Genomic DNA, 27,172 nt, shown 5'->3' with positions numbered 1-27,172 from the left:
CAATGGTTCTGTTGTTCTTGCATATGCAGATAACTTACAAGAGACCCATCATAACTTATTGCAGATTGTCGAAAGCATAAATCTGCATGAATGCAAATATTCTCTGGCATCAGATATGAAACTCATCAATATATTGTTGGGAATTTCGGTACTATATATATATATTATAATCCAAATTTTATATTTTTTACATTACTTGAACACATATATATGTGTTCAAGTAATGTAAAAAGTAGTACATGCAAGTATATGTGTGTACTTGATAAAATGTAAATCATGAACCTTATATAAATTATTCTAGGCACATGGAGGAAAACATTCCTGTGCCTGGTGTGAAGGTACATCAAGTATTGCTGCTGGAGATCTCAGAACTTTGAGATCTTTAGATGATTGGTATATACTATATTGCGAGGCTGGATTGCCACACAAAAGGATGCAGGACTTCAAGGTAATGTTAATAATATACATTAAAGATAATGCTTTGCCTTAAAAAGTTCTGCATTTTATCAGACTTTAACAAATATTATTTTTACATAGAATGTTGTGAAGCCATGCTTGATTAAGGAAGATAACAAATCCAAGTTGGTGTTAGATGTTATACCTTTGCCAGAACTTCACTTACTGATGGGCCTTGTAAATCATATGTCATCATTCCTAACCAAATTGTGGCCCGAGTTTGAGATGTGGGTTGCAAGCTTGGGATGTTTAAGAAAAGGATATTATGGTGGAACTTATGAAGGAAATACTTCAAAACGGATCCTAGAACAGTGCGATGAGCTAGAAAATATTTTGCCAGTAGAGCTATTACCTCTATTAAAACCGCTGCAAAAGTTCCACGTGGTAGTTCAAGGAACATTCGGAAACAGTTTAGATCCCAATTACAAAGAAGACATTCACGCATTCACGCAATCTTACATGGTTACCCAAGAATACTGTAAGGAGGTAGAATATAAAATGTACTTTTTTGCTTTTAATAGTCTGTGCAAGCACATGGGTGTTTCACTATAAATGTTATACAAAAATTTTGTATAATTTTATACAAAATACTTTTCTGATAAAGATATCACTTCAATAAACAGCATAATTTAAAAAAAATTGATTGATATTTTATTATAGTATCTTCAAAAAGATTTAACTGTCACTTGGAAAGTACATGCTATTACAGCACACCTAGAAGAATTTATCTCCAGATCTGGGCACTCTCTTGGAAGATATGCAGAGCAGGCTTCTGAATCAGCTCATGCTAAAATGAAGCTTGTCATCAACAGATTCAATGTTTCCCAAATGAACAAAAAACATTTAACAAGAAGCAAGAGAATTGCAGAGGTGTTTAGTAGTAATAACCTGTAATAAAAGAACCTTGTCGAAGTTTTAATATAGTATTAAAGGATATATTTTCATTGATTTTTTAACTAAAATGTCGTAGTCTTGTTATATTTAACAAAAAATAATAATAAATATTTTGTATTATCAACCATATTGTTGATTTAAATACTAATTACAGAAGTTACACCATAAAAAAATCTTAAAAAAATCTTATGAAATTTTTGCAAATTTTCAAACTTAATTTTCTCAAAAAGGGCCACACATTAGATTTTTTTAAAGTCAGATCTTCATAATGTATGACATTAGTGACCTAAATCCATTGAAACTTACGGGGTCATATCATTTTATACCTAAAACTTATATTTGTGAACTGTGGTTAACACTTGCACCTTATGGCAATAAGAGTCAGTCTCTGAAATTTTATTTTTTATTTCATACATTAAAATGTCTAGATCATGGTCATTGTTAATGTTGTTGTTTAAAATCGAACTTTTTATTTCTGTTGTTAAAAAAGTTTCTTTAATATTATATGCTAATGAGACATTTTTGCAACTCTGTCAATAGTGTTCTCAAACTTTTGTTTTGCTACAGGTAATTTGCTGTGTTTTGAACGACTTTTTAGTTTGACTGGTGAAATTCCAAGCAATTCTATAGTGGTATCTAACTTAATTTTTTTCTCACTTTTGGATTCCCATTACTCCTGTGAATTTAAATCTTCATCAGTTTCTATTGCTATTTTGTAACATTTACTGCAGAATTTCCAACCTGGGGTTACATAAACATTATTTTTTTGCAAATAGTTTGCCATGTCTATGGAAATCTTTATATTACCTAAAAAACAAATTTAGTTTTACGTGGTTAAAATAACTGAAATTATCAAACATTTTATAAATAATAAATTGTTTTCTTTTAATTTCCATATCAATTCTGTTGTAAATAAGGTAAGATTACCTTTTATAGCAATTTTTTTACTTTCCTTGTGTGTTCCAAAAGGATTGCAACACTTTGTAATTTTTCTCTCAAAATATTTTCCATAGAATTGCTCATGATAACAACATATAATTCTTATTGAACTATATTTTTCCTTTAAATTTGCTCGCCATATTATTTCTTCTTGTTTTTCACAAGGAAGATCTTTAAATTGAACAAAACCTTGTTTTCTTGAAAATCCAGTTTTGTGGCAATGAATGTTAAGACTTTTTCCAATGTCACATTTCTCCATATTAATTATTTTTATTATTTATTACCTAACAAAATAATATAAAAACTATAAAATTAAAAGTAATTCTTTAAGAAAATACAAACAAGTAAATACCTTTAAAAAGAACAAAACAAAACTTATGTTTGTTTTTTATATAAAAGGAGGTTTTAAGTCACCAATTTGAAATAATGAAAATTTTTTTTTTTTCAAAAATAAAAATTAAATTGTATGTTTTTGCATTATTTATTCATTTTATGCAACAAAAAAAAAAAAAAATCTAAGGAGATTGGGGGAGGGGCGTAGGGGCCTCCCGTGGGAGGGGAGGGTATCTCCCTTGGCCCATGACTATAAATGTCCTAAACTAGTCAATAAATGACACTATTTGATGTTTTATTCAAATAAATGTTTTACAAAATATTTTAATTGCTTTTGTTACAAAATTTAAGTTTTTCTAAAAAGACACCATTTTTAAATGCAAATTTTGATCACGTATTAAAGAGACAATTGATGAATCTAATTTTTTTCAGTAGACCTAAGATGAAATAATGATATACAATTAAACTTTTTACTCGGGATTTTGGGCCACAGTCTTCATTTTACCTCCAAAAATCACTAATTTACAAGTCAATAATTTTGAACAAAATTGGATAAATAAGGCATTTCTTGAGATAATCGAGTCTTAAGAGTGCTTCTTTTGGATTTCTCAAGTTAAAATCTATTAGAGTACCAAATTTTAGGAAATTTCCCCAAGCCATTATGAAGATACTGTATGTCAAAGTTGCTTTGTAGTCACTTCAGAAAATCACTAAAATGCTGAGTCAGCATTATTTCAAGTGACGATATCTCTGGAACCCATTGGTATTTTTAACTAAAATTTTCGCAGTTATTATTTTTTTGATATGGACTGCAAGTGGTGTAAAAATAAACAAGTTCTGAGACGTAAGGGTGTCATGGTCTGGATGATTTCATATATTTTTACCCTAGGGCTAGAGTTTAATAAAACTTGAAATTTTTTTCAAAGTTACATATTTTTTGTGGACTAAAAAGTAAAAAATACTTTCTAGGCTATAGGTCTTAAATTGAAGCTCTATAACTAAAAACATGAACCACATTTTACACAAATTAGTTATATATTAGAAATCTATATTAACAATGTCATCAAAAAAGATTAACACTCTATAGGTAAATGGTTCAAGTGATACCATAAACTGCAACTTATGCCCTATTTTAAACTTAAATTTTTTTATTTGTATAACTTTTAAAAACATAGATATATTTAAAAAGCACTAAAAAAATAAAAAACCTACCAACAATTGTCCAAAACTTAATATGTTTTACCCCTACTGAAGCAAATTTATTTACTTCATAAGGGTTCCACTCCAAATTGTAGATAACATCTTTATGACCTCTAGAATATAAACATAAACTGGAAAAAACAATTATATATAACTTGAAAAGAAAAAGAAATATTTTGGCATACTAACTATGAAAAGCCACAAAAAAGTTTTCTTATTAATGTTATTCATTTTTTTCTTCATTGTCTAAAAAACTTTGAATTTTACACTGAATATATTTTGCTCTGATTTTTCAAATACATTAATCCAGACACTTTTTCAGACTAGAAAAAGTGGGAAAGTTCTTCTAAATAAAGTTTCTTTGTAGATGCAACTTGCAAGACTGCAATTGAACTTAATTCAATTATGCATCAGTTTCATGACACAAACAGTAGCATTGATATTACTAAACATTGATTACAACAAAATAATCTGTATGCATCAGTTTCATGACACAAAATAGAGCATTGATATAATTAAACATTGATTACAACAAAATAATGGTAAAAATAATAATAAAAGTATGGTCATTGTCAAGAAACTGCTAATATCTGCAAGAAATTTAAAAGCCAGAACAAAACTTGCAAAGGACCATCTTAGTTGGAAAGTTAATAACTGGTCAAAAGTCTTTTCCTCTGATAAATCAAAGTTTATTTTATTCAGCACTGCTAAACCACCAGTTAATTTTTGTACTGAAGTCCCCTAAATAGCCCTCACTATCACATTATAGTAAAATATAAGATGGATATTTTACCACAACATTATCATTGATGTTTCATACACTGCTAAAATTGGGGCCCTAATGACAGGTTTTAAGGGATCTCAGTCCAACTAGCCACAACAATGTGTGTCTATATATATATATATATATATATATATATATATATATATATATATATATATATATATATATATATATATATATATACACACACACAGTGTCACATATATATATATATGATATATATATATATATATATATATATATATATATTATTTTGCAACTAACTGTATACTAATAAATTCTTTGATCTGTAAGTGTTAATAAATTAATGTTATGTATAAATTTATATAAGTTAATTTTGTAGTTATTTAACATTTTATTTACCTTGTAGTAGCTAGTTTTTCTTGCTTTTTCCAATTCCAAACACATATACAATGATCATCATCTAAACCTACATCAGCTAACATTTCACCATCACCTAAAAGAAAAACCTAAAAATAGTAACTTAGCATTTCACCATCACAAAAGAAAAACCTAAACTAGTAAAATTCAAACAGTATTTACTAAAAATATCACAGAAATTATAATTTAAAAATCACCTGAGAAATCAACACATATAATCCCTCTTTTGTGAAAACCTTTCAGAACAGCAACATTTTTCAATGATACAATATCCCAAACATGAGTACAAGGTTGGCGACCTATCTAATTAGAATTGTTTAATTTTAATAAATATCATCATTTACTCATACTGATAAATAGACAAATTCCAAAAAATTTAATAATATTAGCATAAGAAAGAATATCAGTAACTTTCGACTTGAAGTAGTCCTATATACTTTCAAATAGTAGTCCTATATACTTTCAAATCAAAACTTGAAATATAAAGACAATTTATGAATAACTTAATTATATAAGCACTTTAGGCATTTGAATTTATGTCTAACTTTTTCCTTTTCCTAGTGAAGAAAAAAATATTATCATAAAAAACTTGTAATAAAAATTTCCTCCAGGAACTTAGATTGATTGATTAAAGACAAAGACCTCCATTCTTAGACATACTAATTAGTAACCTAAGTTCCTTTTATGAATTTTAATCAAATAATTTGTATTTTCTAAAAAAGATATTCTTAATACTATTTCCTTTCATGTAATTCATTGGTGAACTTTAGCTTTCTAATCTTAGTTTGCCTAAGGTAAACTAAGATCAAAAAAGCTCTTATTCCAAACTAATCTAAAAATTTTTTAACTAACCTGTCCGGTAGCAATCAAATCCTGATCATCATGAATAGTAAGACATAAAATATCATCATCATGGCCCATATAAAACCGTTGTTCATGTGTTTGCTGGTTATAGATAACACCAACACCAGCTGTGTGGAAAACAATTTCATTTGATTGAGTGTAAAAAAGATTGTTGCACGAATTATACCCATGATAACTTTAAAATAAGACAACTTTTTTTATCAAAAAATGAATATAAACATTAAAAATATTTTTTAATAAAAATAAAAATTTATTTCAAGAAACATATTATGTTTCAACACTCAGTGTTTGACATCAAAATCACTCTTCTGTTGCTAAGGTTATTTTTCACTTTAACACCTCTGCATTTGTGGTCCTGTCACTGTCTTACAAAAGTGCTCTCTCAAGCTCTACTGATATTTCTCTAAACAACAAACGTTTAACCAAATCAAGTGTTTCCTGCATGCTGGAAAATGGCATCAGTGGTTCAAAAAAACACTGGAGATCAAAGTATGTTATAATATATTATATGAAAACGTAAGCATTTAACTGTAAAATGTATATGAAAAACTAAAAAAATTTACAAAATAATTTACCCAAATGCATATTTTAACTGTAAGCCCTCTTGGGGTTTTCTAGCAGATTTCTCTGGATTCGCAAGTGCTTTTTCAATTTGATCATTTCTTTGAGGTGACTCTGTAATTTCAAGTTTTTGAGGAGTAACTCTTGCCGGAAGTTGATTTTTTGCAGGAGGTTGATTTTTTACAAGAGTGTTGGTTTGAAATGGACACTTGACATTTAAATGGTTATTTGTAAGACAATCTACACAGTGCATAGTTAGACGAAATTTTTCTGAGGCAGCTCCTGAAAACATTTCTTCTTCAATAGAGGACCAATCAGTGTTTCCTAAACAACAATAATTAATAATTACTAAGGATTTAAAAAAAATCTAAACAAATTAAAATTTTTAAAATAAAAAGTTAAAAACTCAAGTCTGAAGGGGGTTTAAACTTTATACAATTATAACTTTTGAATGCTAAGAAACTATTTTATGAAATTTAAAATTTACTGATAAATATAAATTTATTAAAATACATAAATTATTTTATCAACATTTTGCTCTCACATTTAAGGCAGTTGTGGCCAAAACTTTAGATTTTCTTTATTCCCAGACTCCAATGTCTAGAAATTCAAACATCTCAAACATCAAAAAATGATGGATCCGCCCCTGGTAGTATACTCGTGTCATTACCATTCACTTTATAATTTATAACAAAAAAAATTTTTTATTTATGATTGATTTATAATTGCGCATATATAGAGAGTTATGGAATAGAATTAATTAGTGTTAAAAATTAAAGCTTTTCATTAACGAGATTAAAAAAGAGAACTAAATTTATTTTAAGAACAAAAACTGAATAAAAACAATAATTTTTATTTTTTCGATCAGAATAAAAACAGAATTAAAAGTTATTATGGAACAAAAAATAATTTTGTTCTAATTTGAAAAAATTGAATTATTAGATATATATTATTATAATATAATATAAATCATTCATGTAAAATTCACATATATTATTTGTACTGAGTAACAATTAAATAAAAATTATTTTGGAAAAAAATATTAATCATCTTAATTTGAAATTAATTTGGAAGTATAAATATAAAGTATAATTATTTTCTAAACTTAAATGTCACTGTCATTCATTTATTATTTTAAATTTCAATGAAAAGTGGTTTAGAACCTTTAGGCATTTTTTAAATTTATAACAAAAGCGATTTACAAATACAAAACATTTTAATTGAAATCAATTTTTTAGAAATCGGCCATTTCTAAAAAATTGATTTCAATTACATTTTAATTGAAATCAATTTTTTAGAAATTTAAGGGAATTTTTTATGCAAAATATTTTCGGATTTCTTTTAAATAGCACCTGCATTCATTAATAATGATAAAGAGGTAATGCATAATTTAATTTTGTTATACACACATAAAAGCATAGATATTTAATTAAAGTTTTTAATTGCTTTTAACCGAGTTATTCTGCTAATTATTAACATACTAATTTTTATTTAATTTAGTAAAATAAAATTTGGGGCAATGTTAGACAAAAAATAAAACATTTTTCTTAAATAATTTAATCTATTATATTGTCACAATTTATACAAAGTTCTATCAATTTCTAATTAGAAAATAATGGTTTCCTTCTATATACAAGATAAACAATTAATGTATACAACATATGAAAATTTATTTGAAATAAATGTAACTTTAAACTATGTCTAACAAAAATCTTTTCTCCAATCGAACATGCCACTCCAATATCCGATTTAAAGAAAAGGTTGGAAAAAAGAAAGTATATAGATGAACAAACCTTTTTAAATAACATTGATAGTGAAACCAGTTCTAATTTTTTATCCCGTCAAATGGAAAATGAAATTGATACACAACAGATTGAAGAAGCAACAAAAACTACATACAATTATTACTCAATTGAAAAAATAAGTCTAAAATGGTCACCAAATAATAACCAAAACCAAATGATCACCAAGTAATAACGCAAAAAAAAAAAAGAACTACGAGTGGCATCTCAAAAGAAAATAGCGATAAGATTGATAGAAGTCTTTTAATTTTCATTGTCTGTTGCCTTCCATTTATGTTGGTAGAAAGTAATGCGTTCAAAGAATTTGTCTTGTGTTTAAATCCAAAATAGAAATTGTCGTGCCGAAAAAAGTTAAGATCTCTTTTAACTGATTTATATCAAGAAAAAGTTGAATTTTTGAAGTCGAAGTTATTATCAATCAAAGTTTTATCTATTATTACTGACAGATGGACATCCTGTCAAAATTGTAGCTACATATCTGCAACTGCACATTTCATTTCTGAAAAAACAAACTTCATCAGTTTTTGTTTGGGCTTTGCATACCTTAATGGCTGCCATGACGCAGATAATTTATGGCTTTTAAAATTTAATGTTAGCAAATGTAAATGCATGCATATAGGTAGCAAAAATACTAAGTATATAAACACAATGTATGATTCGGTGCTAAACAGAGTTGAACTACCAGAAACCAAAATTAAAAAAGATTTAGGAATTATGATTTCAAACAACTTAAAATAGTCTAGTCAAGTTAATTATTTGTCTGGTAAAGCTAATAAAATGTAAGGAATAATAAAACATTCATTTAAAAACTTAATACGTCTAAACTATTGAACACCTCTTTTCAGGCCTTACTTTAAATCAAAAATGCTTAATGCATTAGCTTAATGCAATATTTGACGCCATAAAATTCTCTTTATTTTTTTTATTAAGATGTTAACTTTTTCAAATTACTGCAATAATGTTAATTACCGCAAAACAAGTAAAATGTTATTTAACAGCTTTATTATTACTATAAAGGAATGTTTATTTTTATTTTTTATTTTTTTAATATTAAGTAATTAAACTTAATATTGGATTTTTAAAAATGTTTGATATATGCAAACTTCTTTCTTTTTTCAACATTCACATAAATGAATTGAAATATGTTAAGTTTTTGAGTTTTTAAAACGATTATTTCTTAAACTTCTAATTGCAGCTTTGCAACAACAAATGATTTTTTATTTAAAAAAAATTAGTGAGTAACAAATTAAAAAATTACATTAATTTATCTACTTTATTTATTTAAAGTTTATTAGTTTATTATTTTATTATTAAAATTACGTTGCTGAATATATCATTTATTAAAAAATTATGGCTGTGATTTAACATACGTTTTGTGCAAACTTTTGATGCAGCCATTTATTTAAAATTTAATTTTGAGTAAAGAAAAAAAATGTTTAGGGAGGAAAACCGAAAAAACAATTGCGATAAAAATAAGCTGATTTTTTTTTAAGAACAAATAAAATTTAAAAATTGAACAATATTTAGTAATATTTTTAAATAGATTACGGTTTGAAAATTTTGGGGTGAGTCCCAAAATTTTAAATCCCTTTAGAGGGATGCTAATACATACCCATAGTATATCATAACAAATGATTTTAAATTACTGTCTGTGAAAGAAACTAATATTTTTGATTTTCTCAATACTGGCTAAGTTTCAAAACTATCTTTTAGTACTAAAAAGCTATTAATTCATCCAATTCTGAGTTGTTTTTTTAAAAAATGTGTACTTTCTAATAAAACAACTGAAAAAGCAAGAACAACAAAGCAAATTTCTGTATAATTTCACAATTTTATTCTCTTAATATCATAACGGATTTAATCATATAGCTAAAACAATTCTAATAAAATCACGTTTTTCACTCTTATATGTTTTGATTCAATACATGTTTGCTGTTGTAGTCTACAACACAGTTAAGTAGTTGCAGTCCATGTTCTGGGTGAAGTGCATGTCTCTTGAATCATTGCCATTGAGGCTTGAAGTTTGCATGAAGAGCTTCAGTGGCTTGTTCACTGTATATTTCAAGACTTTGATGACTCAGAGAGATAAACTGGGTCACGTGAAAGAACACAGTGTGCCCTTTGGAGTGATTGAGACTGGAAGAGCAAGGTATGCAGCTTTGAAGTTCTTAATGTATTCTTGAAAATTTTCATCCAGATGGGTTCCAAAACATGCAGTAACTAACTTATCAAATTGCCTGAATGCTTTAACATAGGGAAATACTGCACTTACAGCTGCTGCTTCAACTTTTTGCTGAAGAATATCAATATTTTTCAACAGCTTTTGACAATGATTTCCATGAAAATGTCCTCCATGAAAGGGTTGGAGGGGAATGTTTAAAACCTCTGGCCATTCTTTAACCTCTGGCCAAACTTTGCTTAGACTCTTGAAAAGGTGATTGACCACACCCATCAGTAGGTGAAGTTCCATTGGTGGTATTGTTTTTAGAATGAGTGTTTCATCTGAAATATTAGGCAAGGGCACATTGATGATATTTCCAAAGCATTTTGCACCCTTTACATTACTTCCTTCAGCAACAAAAGCTTGGTGAGCCTTTCTGATGCTTCCAAAAGTTCTCAGTGCACCACATTTTCCAAGGTTTAAAGAGCCTGCATCACACCAACAGCAAGGGTGTTTGCTAGCAAGTCCACAAAGAATGTTACCAACTTTCATGTCACAAGACAAGACAAAGGAAAAAGCACCAATATTGGTGAGTTTCAATAGGTTTTAATGTTCTCATAGTTTTCTGGCATTCTTTTAGAGATTGCTATAATCAGCTGTACCTTACTCCAGAATCTTTGAAGGAAGAACTACAAAGTATAGGAGTCTTCTAGACCCATCCTAAGAAAGTCACCTCCACCACCAAGTTCAATCTTAACTAGATGTTTCTCGGAGACAGATCTTACTGATACCATAAATTGAAGAAGGCTGCCAAAATCATTACAATGAAAAACATCTCTAAGGTGGTCAATGTCAGAACATTTAATTTTAGTGACAGAAAAGTGATCTTTGAGCAACTTTCCTTGCTCTGCAAATTTCCTAGCAAAATATGGCTCAACAATTTTTTGTTTGCCTGCAGAGTTAAAAGTTGAAGCAAGTTGTCTCATCTGGTTGTTGGACAAACCAGTGTTAACTTGAAATGTCACAAGACTTTCAGTTGGAAGAGGATCCTTAAACAGTTGTGTTGGAGTAGGTTTGCCTGAAATTTAAAATGGAATAATAGAATAAAATGTACCTAATGAAAAGAAATATATTGGGTAAAAAGTAGTGAAAAAACACTTACCAAGTTTCAGTGGTAATTTAGGTGATTTAGTAGAACCCAGGATGCATCTCCGAATATGCCATATAAAGATGCTTTCTGGGTTCCCAAAACAGAAGATGCAAGAATTTCTGCACTTTTTGCATCTGTTTTTGCAAGTGCAATAAGGTTAGTCCTTCTAGTTCCAGGGGTGCACTTATGGGATAAACCCAGTCCAATCACAGTAAGGCATTTTGTGTATCTTTTTTCAACTTTAGATAATTTCTCTTGAGTAGTACTGCTGGACAAAGGAGATGAATTTTTGCTCTTTGACTTTGACAAATTTGACAAATAATACAGTCACATGCAGGAGAATTTCTTGTTGATGGCTTCACAGCAATTGAACTGAAATCATACAATTTGGGAAATGGCTGTGATGTTTTTCCCTCATCAATTTTTTGCAGAATAAAACGACAATTTGTGCACATTCCATTTGAAAGATGATCATCATTAAAGTCTTATGGTTTTGGGGAGTGTTTTGCTGATCTGCTTATCAAGAATGGTGTTATACTTTGATCACATTTTGACATGCAGAGAAGCAAACCATGTTTCGACACTCAGCATGAGTTTTAGCAGAATTGGGCATTTTAAATGTATTTTTTTAGTTCCTCTAACAAAATATCATTAATTTTAGTTTGAATACTAGGACAAAAATGATGAACTTAAAAAAATGTTGTGGATTAACAAGAAATCAAAACCAAACTGATGTTCAACATTAGATATGTGGTGGGTTCTAGTTTTGTAGAAGAAAAAGCAATTTTTTTGTTTGAGTTAAAATTTTTAAAAATGTTTGTTGTTATTTATTCTATATTTAAAATAAAATATCAATATAAGCTTATAAAAATGTTTTTACTTCATAAAACCCTTTGAAAAAATACATAATACGAGCGTTCTTACTATAAAAATATTAAAATTAAAATTTCTTTTTCGGACAGTAATGGTTAATTTTAAAACCACTTCCAATAGTATCCAAGGGTCCATATTATCATCCCTCCAAAGAACTTTTTCGGTGTTTTCGTTGATGACTCACCCCTAAATTTTCAAACTGTGAGATTTGACAGTTAAGTTAAACCCAAGCATTAACTTTAATTTTAATAAATTTAAATATATTTTTTAAATCAAAATTAAATTATATATTTTTTAAAGCTAAATTTAATTATATATTTTATTTCCATCAGAATAAAATTATATATTTTTATTAAATTAGTTATAAATTAAACCATATATTTTTTATCAGAATTAAATTATGTTTTTATAATCTTTGCTTCAAGCTTAAAAAATCAATCATTACAATAAAATAAAAACAAACTTTTAACTTTATTTGAGCTTTTATAATTAGTAAATAGCGCTTATATCAACATAATTGTCACTCAAACTTTTGTAAAAAATATTTTTACATAACTGTCATTCAAAAGATAATGTGACTTTTTTCAAAATTAATTACTTCTTTTATCTTACCGCTTGTAGTATAATTTAAAAGTTAAAAAATGATAAAAAGTCGCTTAACCAAAATTGTTTACCGCTTTCATAAAAATTGCTTAAGGCATACGTAAATCGCTCTAAGCTTAACACTTTAAAACAAGGCCTGCTTTTATTTCCGATGTCCAGGGCCTATACCATCGTCAGACAATAAGTTTTAATAATTTAATGCAACATAAAAAAGTGAAAACAGCACTATCCAGGAACGAAATTCCATCTGAAATTGAAAAATTATAGCATTATAGCATTAGCCCTAGTGTAAAATAAAAACACTATCAGAAAATAACGATGAAAAATGGCAGAATTAAAAGCTCAATTGTTTAGCTTCAAAAATCTGAAAGGAAAACAGGCAAGTTATAAGTATTCCTGCTTTTCAAAGCACTTATTTTTTAAGGAATTGTTGCAAAAAATTTTATTTGAAATGAATTGATTCAGAGGATTATTTTTGCAAGTCATTCTTATTATTCTCTATTTTTTATATAATGCATTACATAAGGTAAACTTTTGCAAGTGTAATATCCGGAAGAGCAAATTTAAATCTAGTTAAAAAAGGTGAGAAGTTTTTTCAAGTCTTCTAATCCCTGGTAGTTTAAATGCCATCATATCCCTGGTAGACTAACCCTTAACTTGATTCTGTGGGGAAAAGCCTTATTTCTCAAGGTTCATTCTTTATCACATCAATTATCATATGTGTCCTATAATAAAAATAAAATAATTTTTTTTTTTATTAACTTTAAGGATAAAAGGCAAAAATTAAAACTTAAATAATTATTAGCTTGCATTCAAATTTATTAGGATAAGTCAGGGATTATTAATTTAATAAAAAAACTTGAGAATATTGTTAATATTTGAATGATTTTTAGACTTCAAGTGGAAACCTAAAATAAGTCAATTTACACTACTTGTAAAAAAATATGCCTTTTTACCTTTAATAGCTGCCATTCTCCTATAGGCTTTATCATACCTCCACCATGCAGAATTATCTGGCGCCTCTTTATATATCCATAAAATTACTCGACTATAACGTAATAAATTTGAAACCCTGCCTGGACAAGTAGAACTAATGACTAACAAATACATCATAAAACAGTCTAACCATGCTAAAATATCTCTTTTTAGTAAGGCTTCTGCTTGTTCAAGGTTACTAGCATGTCCAATTAATAAAGCAACTTGAGGAAAATCTACATAATTTCCTGATAAAACTAACTTTTCAAACTCATTTGAAATATTAGGTTCAATTGGTCCTAGTTCTTGCTTTCTTTTTACATTGTCTGAATACAATAAACTACTATTGTTCACTTGATTTCTTTTTTGAAAAATCATGTCAGAGTTATCAACAAACTGATTCAAGTTTAAAGCATTCATTGAGTTTTTTAAATTAAAACCTGCATTACTATTTCTAATTGAATTGATAGAATTTCTTGAAATACTATGAACATCGGAACGTAAATGAACAGATAAATTATCATCATCTTCATCATCATCATTATCTGCATAAACAAAAGCTTTTGAAGTAGGTACTTCAGGCACTCCTATCATTCCTGTCCATGCAGGTGTTATATTTTTATTTACAGCTGTCGATGTAGCTTTTACAGGCCCAGTTGAGCGAGGTGGTATTCTTGCCTTTGGCATTATTTCAATAATAAATAATTTCTATAAGTTAAATAAAAACATCAGAGGCTGATCCAGGCAGTTATTATTATTATTTTTTTTATCTTTATTATTTACAATGAACATAAAGTATACTTATATAAATTTAAATTAGAGTTGATTTAAACTAGATTGACTAAATTAGATTTGAGATATTAAAGTACATTATTATAACAATTAATTAATCAAATATATTTTTAGAATATTATTATCATTATTTTAGGAAAAGTTATGGCTACAAATACATAATTGTATTATATATTTATATATATTACATTATTAATATTATTATTATTACTATTATATATATATATATATATATATAATAATAATAATAATAATAATAATAATAATAATAATAACATTAATAATAATAATAATAATAATAATAATAATAATAATAATATTAATAACAATGATGCAACTTTACACAAAATAAATTCTTCAGTAATTACTATAATAAAACAATAATAACAACAAAAATTCTATATAATTGTTATAAGTATTTTTATTCATAACAACAACAATAAATTAATAATAGTAGCAATAACAATATTAATTATAATGGTAACAAAATTAAAAATAATATCAATTCTAGTGCTGATCAGAATACTAACACAATTAATTCAGTATAATAAGGATTAAAATAACTCAATATAGAATAGTTGTTTAAAGGAGTATTTTAATACAACAAAAAAGCAAACAAAGTTTGAAAAATATTAGCTTAAATTTAATATTGTATATAAAACATTTTAGAAACGCATAAATTTTAAAAGCAATATTTTTTATTTAAAAAAAGTGATTGGTTTTAAAAGTTAAAAGCAATTCAAGACACTTTAACTAATATATAGTTGTAATCATCTTTTTATCACATGACAATATTAAGTAATACTCTTTTACACCTGAAAATCTTTACACAAACCTTTCTATTATATTTTTGTGCAAATAGTTGAAAAAGAAGAATCCTGATAAAATAGTTATTAAATAACTCATGCACTGTTTCAGTTGCCTACCCCTATCATTTTATGATTGATTTCGATAGAGAATTTCATGCTGATTAAGAATCCTATAAAAACATTGACCTATAAATTTGAGGAAAGCATTCTATTTTAATGTTGAAATTTAAAAAATGTTAATAAAAACGCTAATAATCACCATTTTAATTTTTTCAGCCTGGTTTTTAACACTTTAAAGAAAAACTATTTAAAGCAAAACCCATTAGTTTCTGATTGATTTGGACCCAAACCCTAATCTTAACCATGTACATTCAATTGCGCCAATCCCTATTTGTCAGTTGATGTATGTACATTTAAATGTGCTAATCCCTATTTGTTGGTCAATGTATGTACATCTAAAAGGCTGTCTCAAAGATTTTTTATTTAAAAAAAATAGATATATTCATTATAATATTTAACTGAACTTAAATAAATTTCAATAATGACAACAATAAAAATCAGGTTGTGTAATTAAAAAAAAAGATTTTCTAAATGATTGATTTCTTAATAAAAACCGATTAAAAGACGTTTTTAAAAAGATAATGATATTAGTGTTTTTAGAATAATTTTTTAAACTTCAACATCAAATTAGAGTGCTTTCCTCAAATTTTCAGGTCAATGTTTTTATACAATCCTTAATCAGCATGAAATCCTCTATCAAAATCAATCATAAAATGGTAGGGGCAGGCAACTGAAACATTGCCATTTTTTTTGTAGGGATAAATGCAGCCGAGTGTACATAAACAAACTAATTTTCATAGGGATAAATGCCATAAATGATAACATATCAACATAGGTTTTGGTAATGGCAAACAGCCTTTTAATTTAAATTCATTATAAAAATTAAATTAAGCAAACCAAAACCATCACTTTAGAGTAATTTATTTTAATAAATAAAGTTGTTGGATATCCTTTTTAAACAATGATCTTTTAGTATCTACGGTAAAAATTGGTTAATTCAAAGAATTTTTAAATATTTAAAACAATTTTAGACTTTTAATAATCGTTTTGAAAATATTTTAAATATGTAAATTATAAAAACATCAATTAAAGATTTGATAATTTATTTGAGAGAATGCATAATAATTGGCACAAAAAACAGTGATAATACTAAAAAAAATCAATAGCAGCTCATTTACTTGCTAATATTAAATATTAAAATTTTATGCAATTTTTATATGGAACATTTGAAACAAGCAAACGTTAAAATATTTGTTAGTAAATTATTTTAGTGATTAGAAAAAAATATACGCCTTTATTATATAAAAAATACAAAAAGACTCGAAAAAATACAACACTCAACAACACAATGTAAATAAATCAAAAGAAGTTGAAATATTTAGAATCGAAATATTTAGATATCGCATATTAGTTTTTAAAAAATTAAAAAAAAACACATAAATATATAAATGACACTGTTGTTTACGATAACACGAATTTTCAACCTAATATAAAGTAAAAAACAAATCAAAAACTAAACGTATATAACACAGATAAAAATATATTTCATAACACTATTTTCAACAACGTGATATTTTTTGTAATTGAAAATATTGTCGCCTAGCTTTAACTTGTTTACACCATAATACACGATGAATAGAATTTTTAATATCCAATCTCTTTTACCGAATTGGAAACACTTTTAAAACTGACCGACTTGGAAACACAACAAAATCATTTCTTAAGTAGTGAGTCAAAATCCAAAAAAAAAGCCGCCTTCCCTCCTCTCCAAAAATAGTAATAGTAATAATAATAATAACAATAATAATAGTAATAATTGGGAGGAATTATTACAAATATATTATCGTCTTCTCCTGGAATTAATTAGTTCCACGAAAGACGTTAGTATATATTTTTTTTGGTTAAATTTTAAGGATTCGCCAACTTTTGGACCGTTTCTTGAGACTTATTGTTTAAAGTATGATACGATAATACGGTATTTTGATTTTTTGAGTCCAAATTTTTTTTGATTAGTATATTTGGGTTTAAGAAACCCAAATTTTCTTATTTAAGTTTTTAAAAAAATTTAACCCGTCTACGACACGGCGGTTTAGTAATGGACTTTTAACACGCGCATGCGTAATACTTTGTTCAAAACTGTTTGATCGTTTCTGTTTGTAAACAGAAACGATCGCGGTTAAAAAGGGATTTCTTACTAAAGTTGCATACTTTTCAAACTTTAATTATTTGTGGATAATGCTAAATTATCTCTAAGAAATTATGTCAAAAAAATATTTTTGGTATGGTAGGTTTTACCAAAGCTATCATTTAAATAATTTTAGGAGGAGAAAAGATGTGGAACTAAAGTGAAACTTGGTTGTTTTTCTGGGAAAGTTTAACCTGTAGTTACATTATGGTCTATATTTTAAAGTTGTAAATTTGTTAGTCACTACTAGTTTTTTTTAAAAATATAATAGTGTATGAATCATTTAAAACTAAAATTATAACTGGTATACTTTTTTTTTGTTTCAATTTAATGCTTTTAAAAATTGATAAGTTTTCTTTTTATTTATTTAAAGGTTTACAAATACTGACGAAGTAATATTTACGCCATAACACTGCCATATATATTCTGAAAACCCGTTTGCAATGTATGAAAACCCTTTTGCAATGTTTTATAAAATTATTTTAACTATCTGCAATTTTTCTCTTTTTAGGCAAAGCTTTTTGTTGATATTTTTTTACAGTTGGATGGTTTTTTATGAAGTGCTTATCCATTATACTTTTGAGTTATGTGTTCCTTTCATGTGCTAGTATGTACTCTTCATTCTGTTGAATTCAGCATAAATACTCTTTGCACCCTGTTCTCCATAAGTACCAAGTCTTACACCCCATTTCCTAATGAAAGATGCATGATATTCAAGCATATGGTGTAATTGAATTATTTGGCCAATTATCACGGAAGTATTTCATAAAACCTTCAATTTGATTTTCTGTGAATGTATAATAATAATAATGTATATATAATAATAATAATACATGTCATACCAAAATTTTGAATGTCTTCTTTGTTGAGATGTTGGCAGAAGTTATTAAGTCCCAAACTTATCAAATAGGACTTTAAAGTTCTGACAAAGTTCAATAGCTTCTTTGTATATGTCAGTATCGTTGAACCCAAGTTTGACTACAAGCTTTGGTATTGAGTTGCATAATTCAAGGATACTTTTCATCTAATTTTTTTTAAATGAAATAAGTTATATATGTTAAATTACACTTTCATTTACCCTTTTTTCATATATATATTAGATACACATATACATATAAACAAATACATACTGACTATACCTATTTAAATATGCTTTTTTTAAAATTTGGAATAAATGAATATACTACTTTTTTCACTAATGTTTACCTTTTCTTTTTTTTTCTCTTCAAAGTGAATTATGTGTGGTTCAAATACTAACTTCATATATTCTTCATTTTCAGGGTGATATATGTGAGTTTCAAGTGCTTCTGTTATGATTCGTGTTTTATCTTCAAGATCCTGAGTACTTATCTGAAGTTGTTTTATTTGACGTTGCTTCTCAATATATTTGTTAAACTCTTCACAGTCAAGTGCTTGATTGTTTACTGCCAAATGTTTGCAACATTTTTTGGTTTAATTACATGAAGTACAACAGCATCAATATCCTTTGTGATAACACTTTTTGAATTTAATGCAAATATATCTGAAAGACTTATTTGTGATGATGATATTGGCAAGGTTGAGGAAATTGGTATTGGAGTCTGACAAATATTTTGATGATTCATGCGTTCTGACAGTTGTGACACTTTAAATAATCTACCACAACGTTGCTTACATTCTTCTTGAATATTATTTATCATTTCAATAACATTGCTAGAGGATCCATCAATTGAAATTGAAAAGGAGCATTTAGAGCATTTTGTTTTAAATAATAGTTTATTATTGATAAGTGGAAATATACATGGTGCAAAAAACAAATGCAGACAGTTTTTTAAAATAACTAGTTTATATCAGGCAACCAAAAAAGTTCGTGCGGTTTATCCTAATTGCCTATTTCTAAGAAATGTATTAAGAAAACTGGTTGTGGTGGGGGGATGATTTTGCATATAAATTAAAGCTTGTTTTAAGGAGAATCAATCAGTGTGTTTCATAAGTTTTATTAGTGTGTTTTAAATTTAAAAGTCTTAAGTGGAGTATTATTATTATTATTATTATTATTCAGTGATCAAATACAAATACAATAATCTATTTATAATTTGATGAAGAGGTGCTACACCAGGCCCCGCTATGCTGACGAACATGGAGATACAGAAGCTACAGACAAAGCAGCAATTGTATCTATAAAGTTACTTTCTTATGTTGTTTTTGAAAGCGTTGACGGATTGAGCGTTCACTGCTTCTTGCGAAAGCGCATTCCATGGGGCGACAATTCTATTTGAAAAAAAGTTATACCGCTTCTCGCAGTTTTTTACCATCTGACGTTCTAGTTTATGGTTATGGCCTCTTAGAATATACTTATCTTTACTTTTTGAAATTTTTTGCGGGACAACAAAACTAACAAGCTCGAGTTTACGAGTGATTTTGAATTGCTCGATAAGATCTGTTCTTTTTTCGGCGTTCTTCAAGAGTTGTTAAACCGAGCCGTTGGAGTCGATCTTCATAGGTCATGTGTTTAATAGTCGATATTGTTTTTGTTGCTCGATGTTGGACTTGCTCGAGAATGGCAATGTCTGATTTTAAATGCGGTGACCAGGCTTGTACAGCAAACTCAAGATGGGGGCGAATGTAAGTGAGATACAGAGTGCGCCATAAATAAAAACTGCGACTGCGAAATGTTTTTTTGAATCGCCCTAGCACTCTATTCGCTACTGATACGGCTGACTCTATTTGCGGTCTAACGTTAAAGTCATTCGAGACCATCACACCAAGGTCTCTTTCGACTTCGGTTTCTTCGAGAGGACGACGGGTGCCATCGACGTTTGACATTGAGTATTTGTACGTTGACTTGTTACATCCGCGCCCAACATGCATTACTTTGCATTTCTCAACGTTGAAATGCAAGAGCCAAATATGTGACCATTTCACTGCTTTGTCAACGTCATCTTGGAGAGTGATGTTGTCCGACTCCTTTTTAATTATCCCTATTATTTTGCTGTCGTCGGCAAACAGTTTCATATGATGAGTAATACTGTCCCGCAGGTCGTTTACAAAGATTACGAATAGCAAAGGCCCCAAGACTGAGCCTTGAGGCACTCCACTAGTGACTGCTTTCCATTCAGAAGTAATGCTGTTTATAACCACTCGTTGACATCGATTGCTTAGCCAAGCTGCGATCCAGTCAAGAAAAGCGCCTTGAATACCGTACGCTCTCAGCTTATGAAGAAGGCGTTTATGTGGTACTTTGTCAAACGCCTTTGCAAAGTCTGTGTAAATGACGTCTACTGCATGTCTGCAGTGAGTTGCTTCCGTCATGATATCCCGAGTTTCTAAAAGGTTTGATACACATCCCTTACGATGAACAAAGCCATGCTGATTTGGAGAAATTAGACCATTAGCAACGCAGTGTTCCATTATTCTTTTTTGTAAAATACTTTCCATAATTTTGCAAGGTATGGAAGTGAGCGAGACTGCCGGTAGTTGGATGCTTTAAGCCTACTCCCCTTCTTGAAAATAGGAGTTACATTCGATTTTTTCCATAATTCAGGAACTACACCAGTTGCAAACGAGCACTTATAGATAAGCGAAAGAGGCTTGGCAAAGGTAGCTGAACATTTACTAAGGACCCTTGGATGTAATCCATCGTAGCCGGTTGATTTTCTTTTATCAAGGTTGTTTAGGCATTTTTGTACTATATCGGTAGAGAAACTTGCTGGATCGATGACACAAACTGCTTCAGTACGACTTTCAAAGCCTGGCATTGAACCTTCGGGCTCTAAAACAAAGACTGATTGAAAATAGTTATTTAACGATGCGCATATATCGTCGGTATCGGTTGTGATGTTGCTATTGACTGTTTCAAGCGATGTAATGTTGTTACTGACGCTCTGCGTCAGTATGGCTGTATGGCTGTGTCAGATGCAATAATTCATGCCTGTTTACTTTATGAGTTCAAACTTGGAACCAAAGATACCATAGCAGAACGGGCGGGTCAAAAGTGGTTTAAAAATTTTCTTCTGGAAATGAAAACCTTGAAGATGAACTTAGCTCTGGAAGACCATCCATCGTAAACAACGAGGATATCAAGCTGGCGATCGAGCAGGACTCCAGTCAAACATGTCAGGACCTTGCCTAAAGATTTAATGTGAGTGAGGAAACTATTCGTTTACATTTGCGTCTACTTGGAAACCGTTGGAAGTTGAGCAAACGGGTACCCTATGAATTGAGTAACTATTTGACTTTATGAATTACCTTATGAATTGAGTAACCATTTTGAGTAACCAATTGAGTTAACCATTTGTTCTTCATTGCTTTCCCGCCACAATTTAGTGCCATTTTTTGACCGAATGTTGACGTACGATGAAAAATGGATTATGTACTGCAACAAAAAACGAATATACCATTGGCTAGCCAGTAACGATCCAGTATCGATGACTCCTAAACCAAGCATTCACCAACAAAAGGTTTTACTGTGTGTATGGTGGACTACAGCAGGTATTGTTCGCTTTGAGTTGCTACCAAGTGGGCAAACCATTACTGCTGAGATATACTCAGCCTAATTGGACAGAGTTTTGGTTGCTCTTTACCAAAAAACAAGTAGCTTTGGCAAACAGAAAAGGTGTTGTGTTCGACCAGGACAACGCCAGACCACACACCGCAAAAATCACGCGGGAAACTCTAGCACGTTTACAATGGGAGATTCTACCTCAACCTCCGTATTCACCAGACCTTGCGCCAAGCGACTATCACCTGTTTTTGGCCCTGGATAATCATATGAGGAATCGACAGTTTTGAAATAGAGAAGATCTCGAAAATGAGTTAATTCAATTTTTTAGCTACCAAACTCAAGACTTTTATAAAAATGGAATATACCAGCTTGTTTCACGATGGGAAAAAGTTATTTTTGTTGAAAGAAACAATTTTTTAGAATAAACTTTATTAAAACTGTTTTTATGTGTATTTATTTATGGATCTGCAAAACCGCACAAACTTTTTTGATTGCCTAATAATAATACCATTACAAATATAACATACACAAAGATGTGCATGTGGGTTAAAGTTTTGGTTAATGTCTTGTAGTTTCAGATTTAAATTTAGAGATGAAAGTTTAGCTTGTATGTTATTTTTTACGTCCAAATTTTTTCATTGGCAATACTTAAGGGCCTTCCTTTTACAGTTTTTTTTGGTTTCTTTTCTTTATTTAGTTTGAAGCAAACACATTCACATTTCTTGCTATTGCTAATCCAGGTTCTTAATTTAAGATTAGTATTACCTCTTTCCATGTTTCTCATTATTGAATAGCATCTGTAACAGATCTTCTGTGTGTGCATTGTTGGGTCGTCCTTGTCGATTCGTATAAGAAAATGCAATTCTATTCTAATTAGATGGTTTGTTAAAAAAACACTACGATTTCCAAGATTTTATCCACGTATTCGACATAATTTTCTTAGTTTTGTTATATGAGACTCAGTCATTTTTATATTTATTTATAGCCAAATAACAGGATTTGATGTACACTGTTTTTAAACTTAAAATAGTAACCCAATCTAATTTATCTTAATATAAAGATAAACTCTTCTAGTTTTAAAATATATTAGGTTTTAAAGCCTAAAAAATTAATAAACTGCCTAATTATCCAGTTTTAGTAGTCTACATAGCCATAAAATCAAGTCTGAGTTTCCCGCGTATTTAGAGATAATAAAATTTAAAAACTTGAGTTAGTCTTTGTTTTATTCTAATCCACTTTATTTTACCCATTGTATATTTATTATATTGGGCCTTGAGCCTGTCAATAAATTTTGATTGATTGATACATACATAAAGTTATTAGTAAAAATATCAAACTGAAATATGGCTGCAATAAACAGCCTTAAAACGGCAAGAGACACGATTTTAATTGCATATTCAGAGGACATATTAGATGATTGTGAGTTCGCACTGCTCTATGAACTAAACTATTCAAGAGATATATATCCTCACTGGGACTACAATAAGTTTAACCTATCGTTGTTGGATGATGCACAGTGTTGGACCGATCTACGTTTTCGTAAAATTGACTTACCACAATTGCTAAATATTTTCAGGTTACCTGATGTAATAAAATGCTCCCAAGGAACAATCTGTAGAGGAATAGAAGCCTTATGCATTATGCTTAAAAGATTAGCATTTCCATGTCGCTATACTGATATGGCAAATACGTTTAGAAGGAACCCTACAGAAATTTGTCTGATATTTAACAAAGTAATTGATCATGTTTACAATTGGCATAGTTATAAACTATTACTTTGGGATCAACCAATGTTACAATCAAACAAACTTCGAGAGTTTGCTGATTATATTTATCGAAAAGGGGCACCCCTTAATAACTGTTTTGGTTTTATCGATGGAACTGTTCGTAGAATTGCTAGGCCTAAAACAAATCAAAGAATTGTCTATAATGGTCATAAGAGAATCCATGCACTAAAATTTCAAAGTGTTGTAGTTCCCAATGGCATGATAGCAAACTTAGCTGGTCCTTTTGAGGGTAAAAAACATGATAGCACTATGCTATACGAATCTGGTTTATTGCCACAGTTGCAAGAGTTTGCATGGCATGATGGGAGTCCTTTATGCTTATATGGCGACCCAGCCTATCCACTTCTAGTACACCTGCTAGCACCATACAGAAGTATGAATGTTACGCCAGACCAACTTGCATTTAACAAAGCTATGAGTGCACAGCGTGTTAGTGTTGAGTGGGTATTTGGTTTAATGACAAATTATTTTAAATTCATAGATTTTAAACAGTCTCAAAAACTTGGCTTAAGTCCTATTGGAAAGGTATATACAGTTTGTTCATTGTTACAAAATGCACACACTTGTCTTTATGGGAGCATTGTTTCAGATTATTTTGGTTTGAAAGCTCCCTCCCTACAAGAGTATTTTCAATAATTTAATTTCAAATCATATTGATACTTCCTAACTCATTAATAGTATTGCCTGTTGTAAATCTTATAGATAGTTATTAATAGTCTTGTTTAACTTTCATGATTCTTTAAAATATACAAATAAAGTAACAAAAATAATTATTTATTCCAAAAAGAAAATGCAAACAATAGTTCTGCTTAACAAAAATATAGAGTTTATTAAAAATAAAAACTAGTTTCTTTTTTCTAATAACATTTTTAATATTTCTGTTTGTTGAGCTAACATATGATTAAACATATTTTGAATATTATTTTGTTGTTGCTGGGCAAGAACTCTTGCTTCAGCTCTTTCTTCTCGCTCAATGGGCCTATTTTCCTTATCTACTTCCATTTTTTCACGCAAAAATGTCAATGTATCACTTGATGATCTGCGAGAAGATTTTGGAGACTTGTCTTCAATATCAAGAGCTTTTCGCTTCCTTGTTTCCCCAAAACGCTCCATAACAGTATTTCTTATATCTAAAGCACTCATTCGATCTTCATCTACTGCATTTTTTCTTTCTTTAGATTTTTCATCTTTCTGAGCATCTGTGTCATCACTGATTTCAATTAATTCTTCAACCAAAATATCATATTCAGTTATTTCTTCTCCGCCTTCACCAGAAAGTTTTTTTTTCGTGTTTGCCTGAACACGATGCTTTTTCATATTAATCGATAATCGATCTCCTACTCCTCTGCTTGTAACACAGAAACCATTTTTGTTTAATGAGTCAGAAACCAGCTGCCACAACTGCCCACGTTCTTTACTTCCAGGCTTTTGTATTAAAACACCTAAAGCTGCCACTTCTCTCATCATTATTATATCTTTTTCAATATTCCAGTGCATACATGTTCTAAATAAAAACAGTTAGTTAATGTTTATGCTAATTCGAGTCAAATCCTGATCATAAATTGATTGATAAATTTTGATAAACATTGATATTTTCATATTGTATTTGTATCAAATGTAGTTTATAAAGTTTATATATTTATAATTGATATATAATTTATATATATATATATATATATATATATATATATAATATATATATATATATATATATATATATATATATATATATAAATTAATTATATATATATATACAAATTAATTATATATATATATATATATATATATATATATATATATATATATATATATATATATATATATTAATTTAATTTATTATTGCTCTGTTCTTTTAAAACATTGAGCACTCTGTTTGTAGAATACACTAACATAATTTATATATATATATATATATATATATATATATATATATATATATATATATATATATATATATATATATATATATATATATACACATAAATACATATAACTTATGAAATTATATATTAAATATAAATATGTAATTTATATAAACTATATTTGGTACAAATACAATATGTAAATATCAAGCTATTTGATATTTATTCAAATATAATAATATATTACATGCGATATATAATTATATTTGCATAAAATATCATCATAATTTTATTACATCAATGTAAAAATATATTACCAAGTAAATTAGCAATATCTCTCAAAAGTTGTGACATGCTTAAATTTCAAAACATTTCTAATAAATTTAAAGGTTGAAAAATCTTACAAAACAACAATTTACCTTTTTTGGTTTGAAATTGATAAAGAATATGCAGTATGTGAATTCAATTTCGATAAAGAAGATATAACTTCTGAATTTGAACTCTATGAATTACATGTAATATCCATTTTTAAATGGTTCTTATTAGTTTGAGAACGCGATTTCAAAAAATCAAAACGTTAAAAATTATTATGCACCAGTCTTATTTTGGGATTTCCCAAACACTTTTAACGTTCCCGTTGTCGCGTTAAATAAGTAGATCGTTAAATAAGTAGACAAACAGTTCTGCGCAAGCGTAAAAGCGCTGAAACACTTAAAACTAGGATCCTAAAACCCAGCGTTAAATAAGTAACAATGCTTATAAACAAAAAAGATAGCTGACCACGATTACTCTGTTGAAGATGTTAAAAAATATCTTTATGATGGAACAATTAAGAAATGTATGAGCTTAAAACAGCGTAAATCATTTCTAAAATATGCAAAAAAATTTCAGTTTACTGGTATGAATTAATATTAAGAGTAATTTTGTATTTGGACTTTAACTTTTTTTGAAGATTTAGACTTTAATCTCAGATAAAATGTAAACATTGTATACAAATGTAAACATTTGCGCATAATTTATATAAAATTGTTAAAATTGCAGTTATAGTTCTGCAAATGACTAATCCTCAAATGAACATATACAAAAGTAACCGTTGCATTCACGTTTTGCATACACATGTCACATGTGTTTACAAATGTTTACATGTGCTGTAAACGTTTGCATATAATTTATATACGATTCTAAACATTACAGAAATAGTTCTGCAATGACTAATAT

General features: G+C 28.5%; 3 protein-coding genes and 1 long non-coding RNA gene across 4 annotated transcripts in view; 1 reads left to right on the top strand and 3 right to left on the bottom strand.

Annotated features, from left to right (window-relative positions):
• The window catches only part of LOC100199568 (echinoderm microtubule-associated protein-like 6), a 44,907-nt gene extending 30,180 nt beyond the window's left edge, over nucleotides 1-14,727 (bottom strand). Inside the window, exons 1-6 of the mRNA XM_065801142.1 lie at nucleotides 13,958-14,727; nucleotides 6,427-6,736; nucleotides 5,840-6,026; nucleotides 5,185-5,290; nucleotides 4,970-5,063; nucleotides 3,835-3,935 (exon numbers count right to left, since the gene is read on the bottom strand). Of these exons, the coding sequence (XP_065657214.1) occupies nucleotides 3,835-3,935; nucleotides 4,970-5,063; nucleotides 5,185-5,290; nucleotides 5,840-6,026; nucleotides 6,427-6,736; nucleotides 13,958-14,663 (1,504 nt within the window). The 5' untranslated portion in view covers nucleotides 14,664-14,727. The remainder of the gene's footprint in view (nucleotides 1-3,834; nucleotides 3,936-4,969; nucleotides 5,064-5,184; nucleotides 5,291-5,839; nucleotides 6,027-6,426; nucleotides 6,737-13,957) is intronic.
• A 3,336-nt stretch (nucleotides 14,728-18,063) lies between these two features.
• On the top strand, nucleotides 18,064-19,619 carry LOC136082307 (uncharacterized). The gene is made up of 2 exons (XR_010639576.1): nucleotides 18,064-18,267; nucleotides 19,103-19,619. It is a non-coding gene; the product is annotated as an uncharacterized LOC136082307 (long non-coding RNA).
• A 1,592-nt stretch (nucleotides 19,620-21,211) lies between these two features.
• On the bottom strand, nucleotides 21,212-22,133 carry LOC136082583 (uncharacterized). Its single transcript, XM_065801998.1, has 2 exons — nucleotides 22,050-22,133; nucleotides 21,212-21,685 (listed from the first exon to the last, which is right to left on the bottom strand). The coding sequence occupies exons 1-2, from the start codon at nucleotides 22,131-22,133 to the stop codon at nucleotides 21,212-21,214; spliced, it is 558 nt and encodes a 185-aa protein (XP_065658070.1).
• A 2,717-nt stretch (nucleotides 22,134-24,850) lies between these two features.
• On the bottom strand, nucleotides 24,851-26,596 carry LOC136082306 (uncharacterized). Its single transcript, XM_065801139.1, has 2 exons — nucleotides 26,374-26,596; nucleotides 24,851-25,596 (listed from the first exon to the last, which is right to left on the bottom strand). Exon 2 carries the CDS (start codon nucleotides 25,587-25,589, stop codon nucleotides 24,936-24,938), a length of 654 nt encoding a protein of 217 aa, XP_065657211.1. The 5' UTR covers nucleotides 25,590-25,596; nucleotides 26,374-26,596; the 3' UTR covers nucleotides 24,851-24,935.
• Nucleotides 26,597-27,172: the final 576 nt, after the last annotated feature.

This window comes from Hydra vulgaris, chromosome 07, assembly GCF_038396675.1.
Source record: "Hydra vulgaris chromosome 07, alternate assembly HydraT2T_AEP".
Lineage (NCBI taxonomy): Eukaryota > Metazoa > Cnidaria > Hydrozoa > Anthoathecata > Hydridae > Hydra > Hydra vulgaris.
The sequence above is the reverse complement of the archived record's forward strand: the minus strand, read 5'-3'. Positions and strand labels throughout refer to the sequence as shown.

Excerpts from the sequence above, each read along its gene's own strand:
- LOC136082583 (XM_065801998.1), bottom strand. The coding sequence starts at position 22,133 with ATGGCACTAAATTGTGGCGGGAAAGCAATGAAGAACAAATGGTTAACT. Across the intron at positions 21,686-22,049 it reads ATGGTTACTCAATTCATAAG|AGCGTCAGTAACAACATTAC; the intron begins GTAATTCATAAA and ends ATACTGACGCAG.
- LOC136082306 (XM_065801139.1), bottom strand. The coding sequence starts at position 25,589 with ATGCACTGGAATATTGAAAAAGATATAATAATGATGAGAGAAGTGGCA.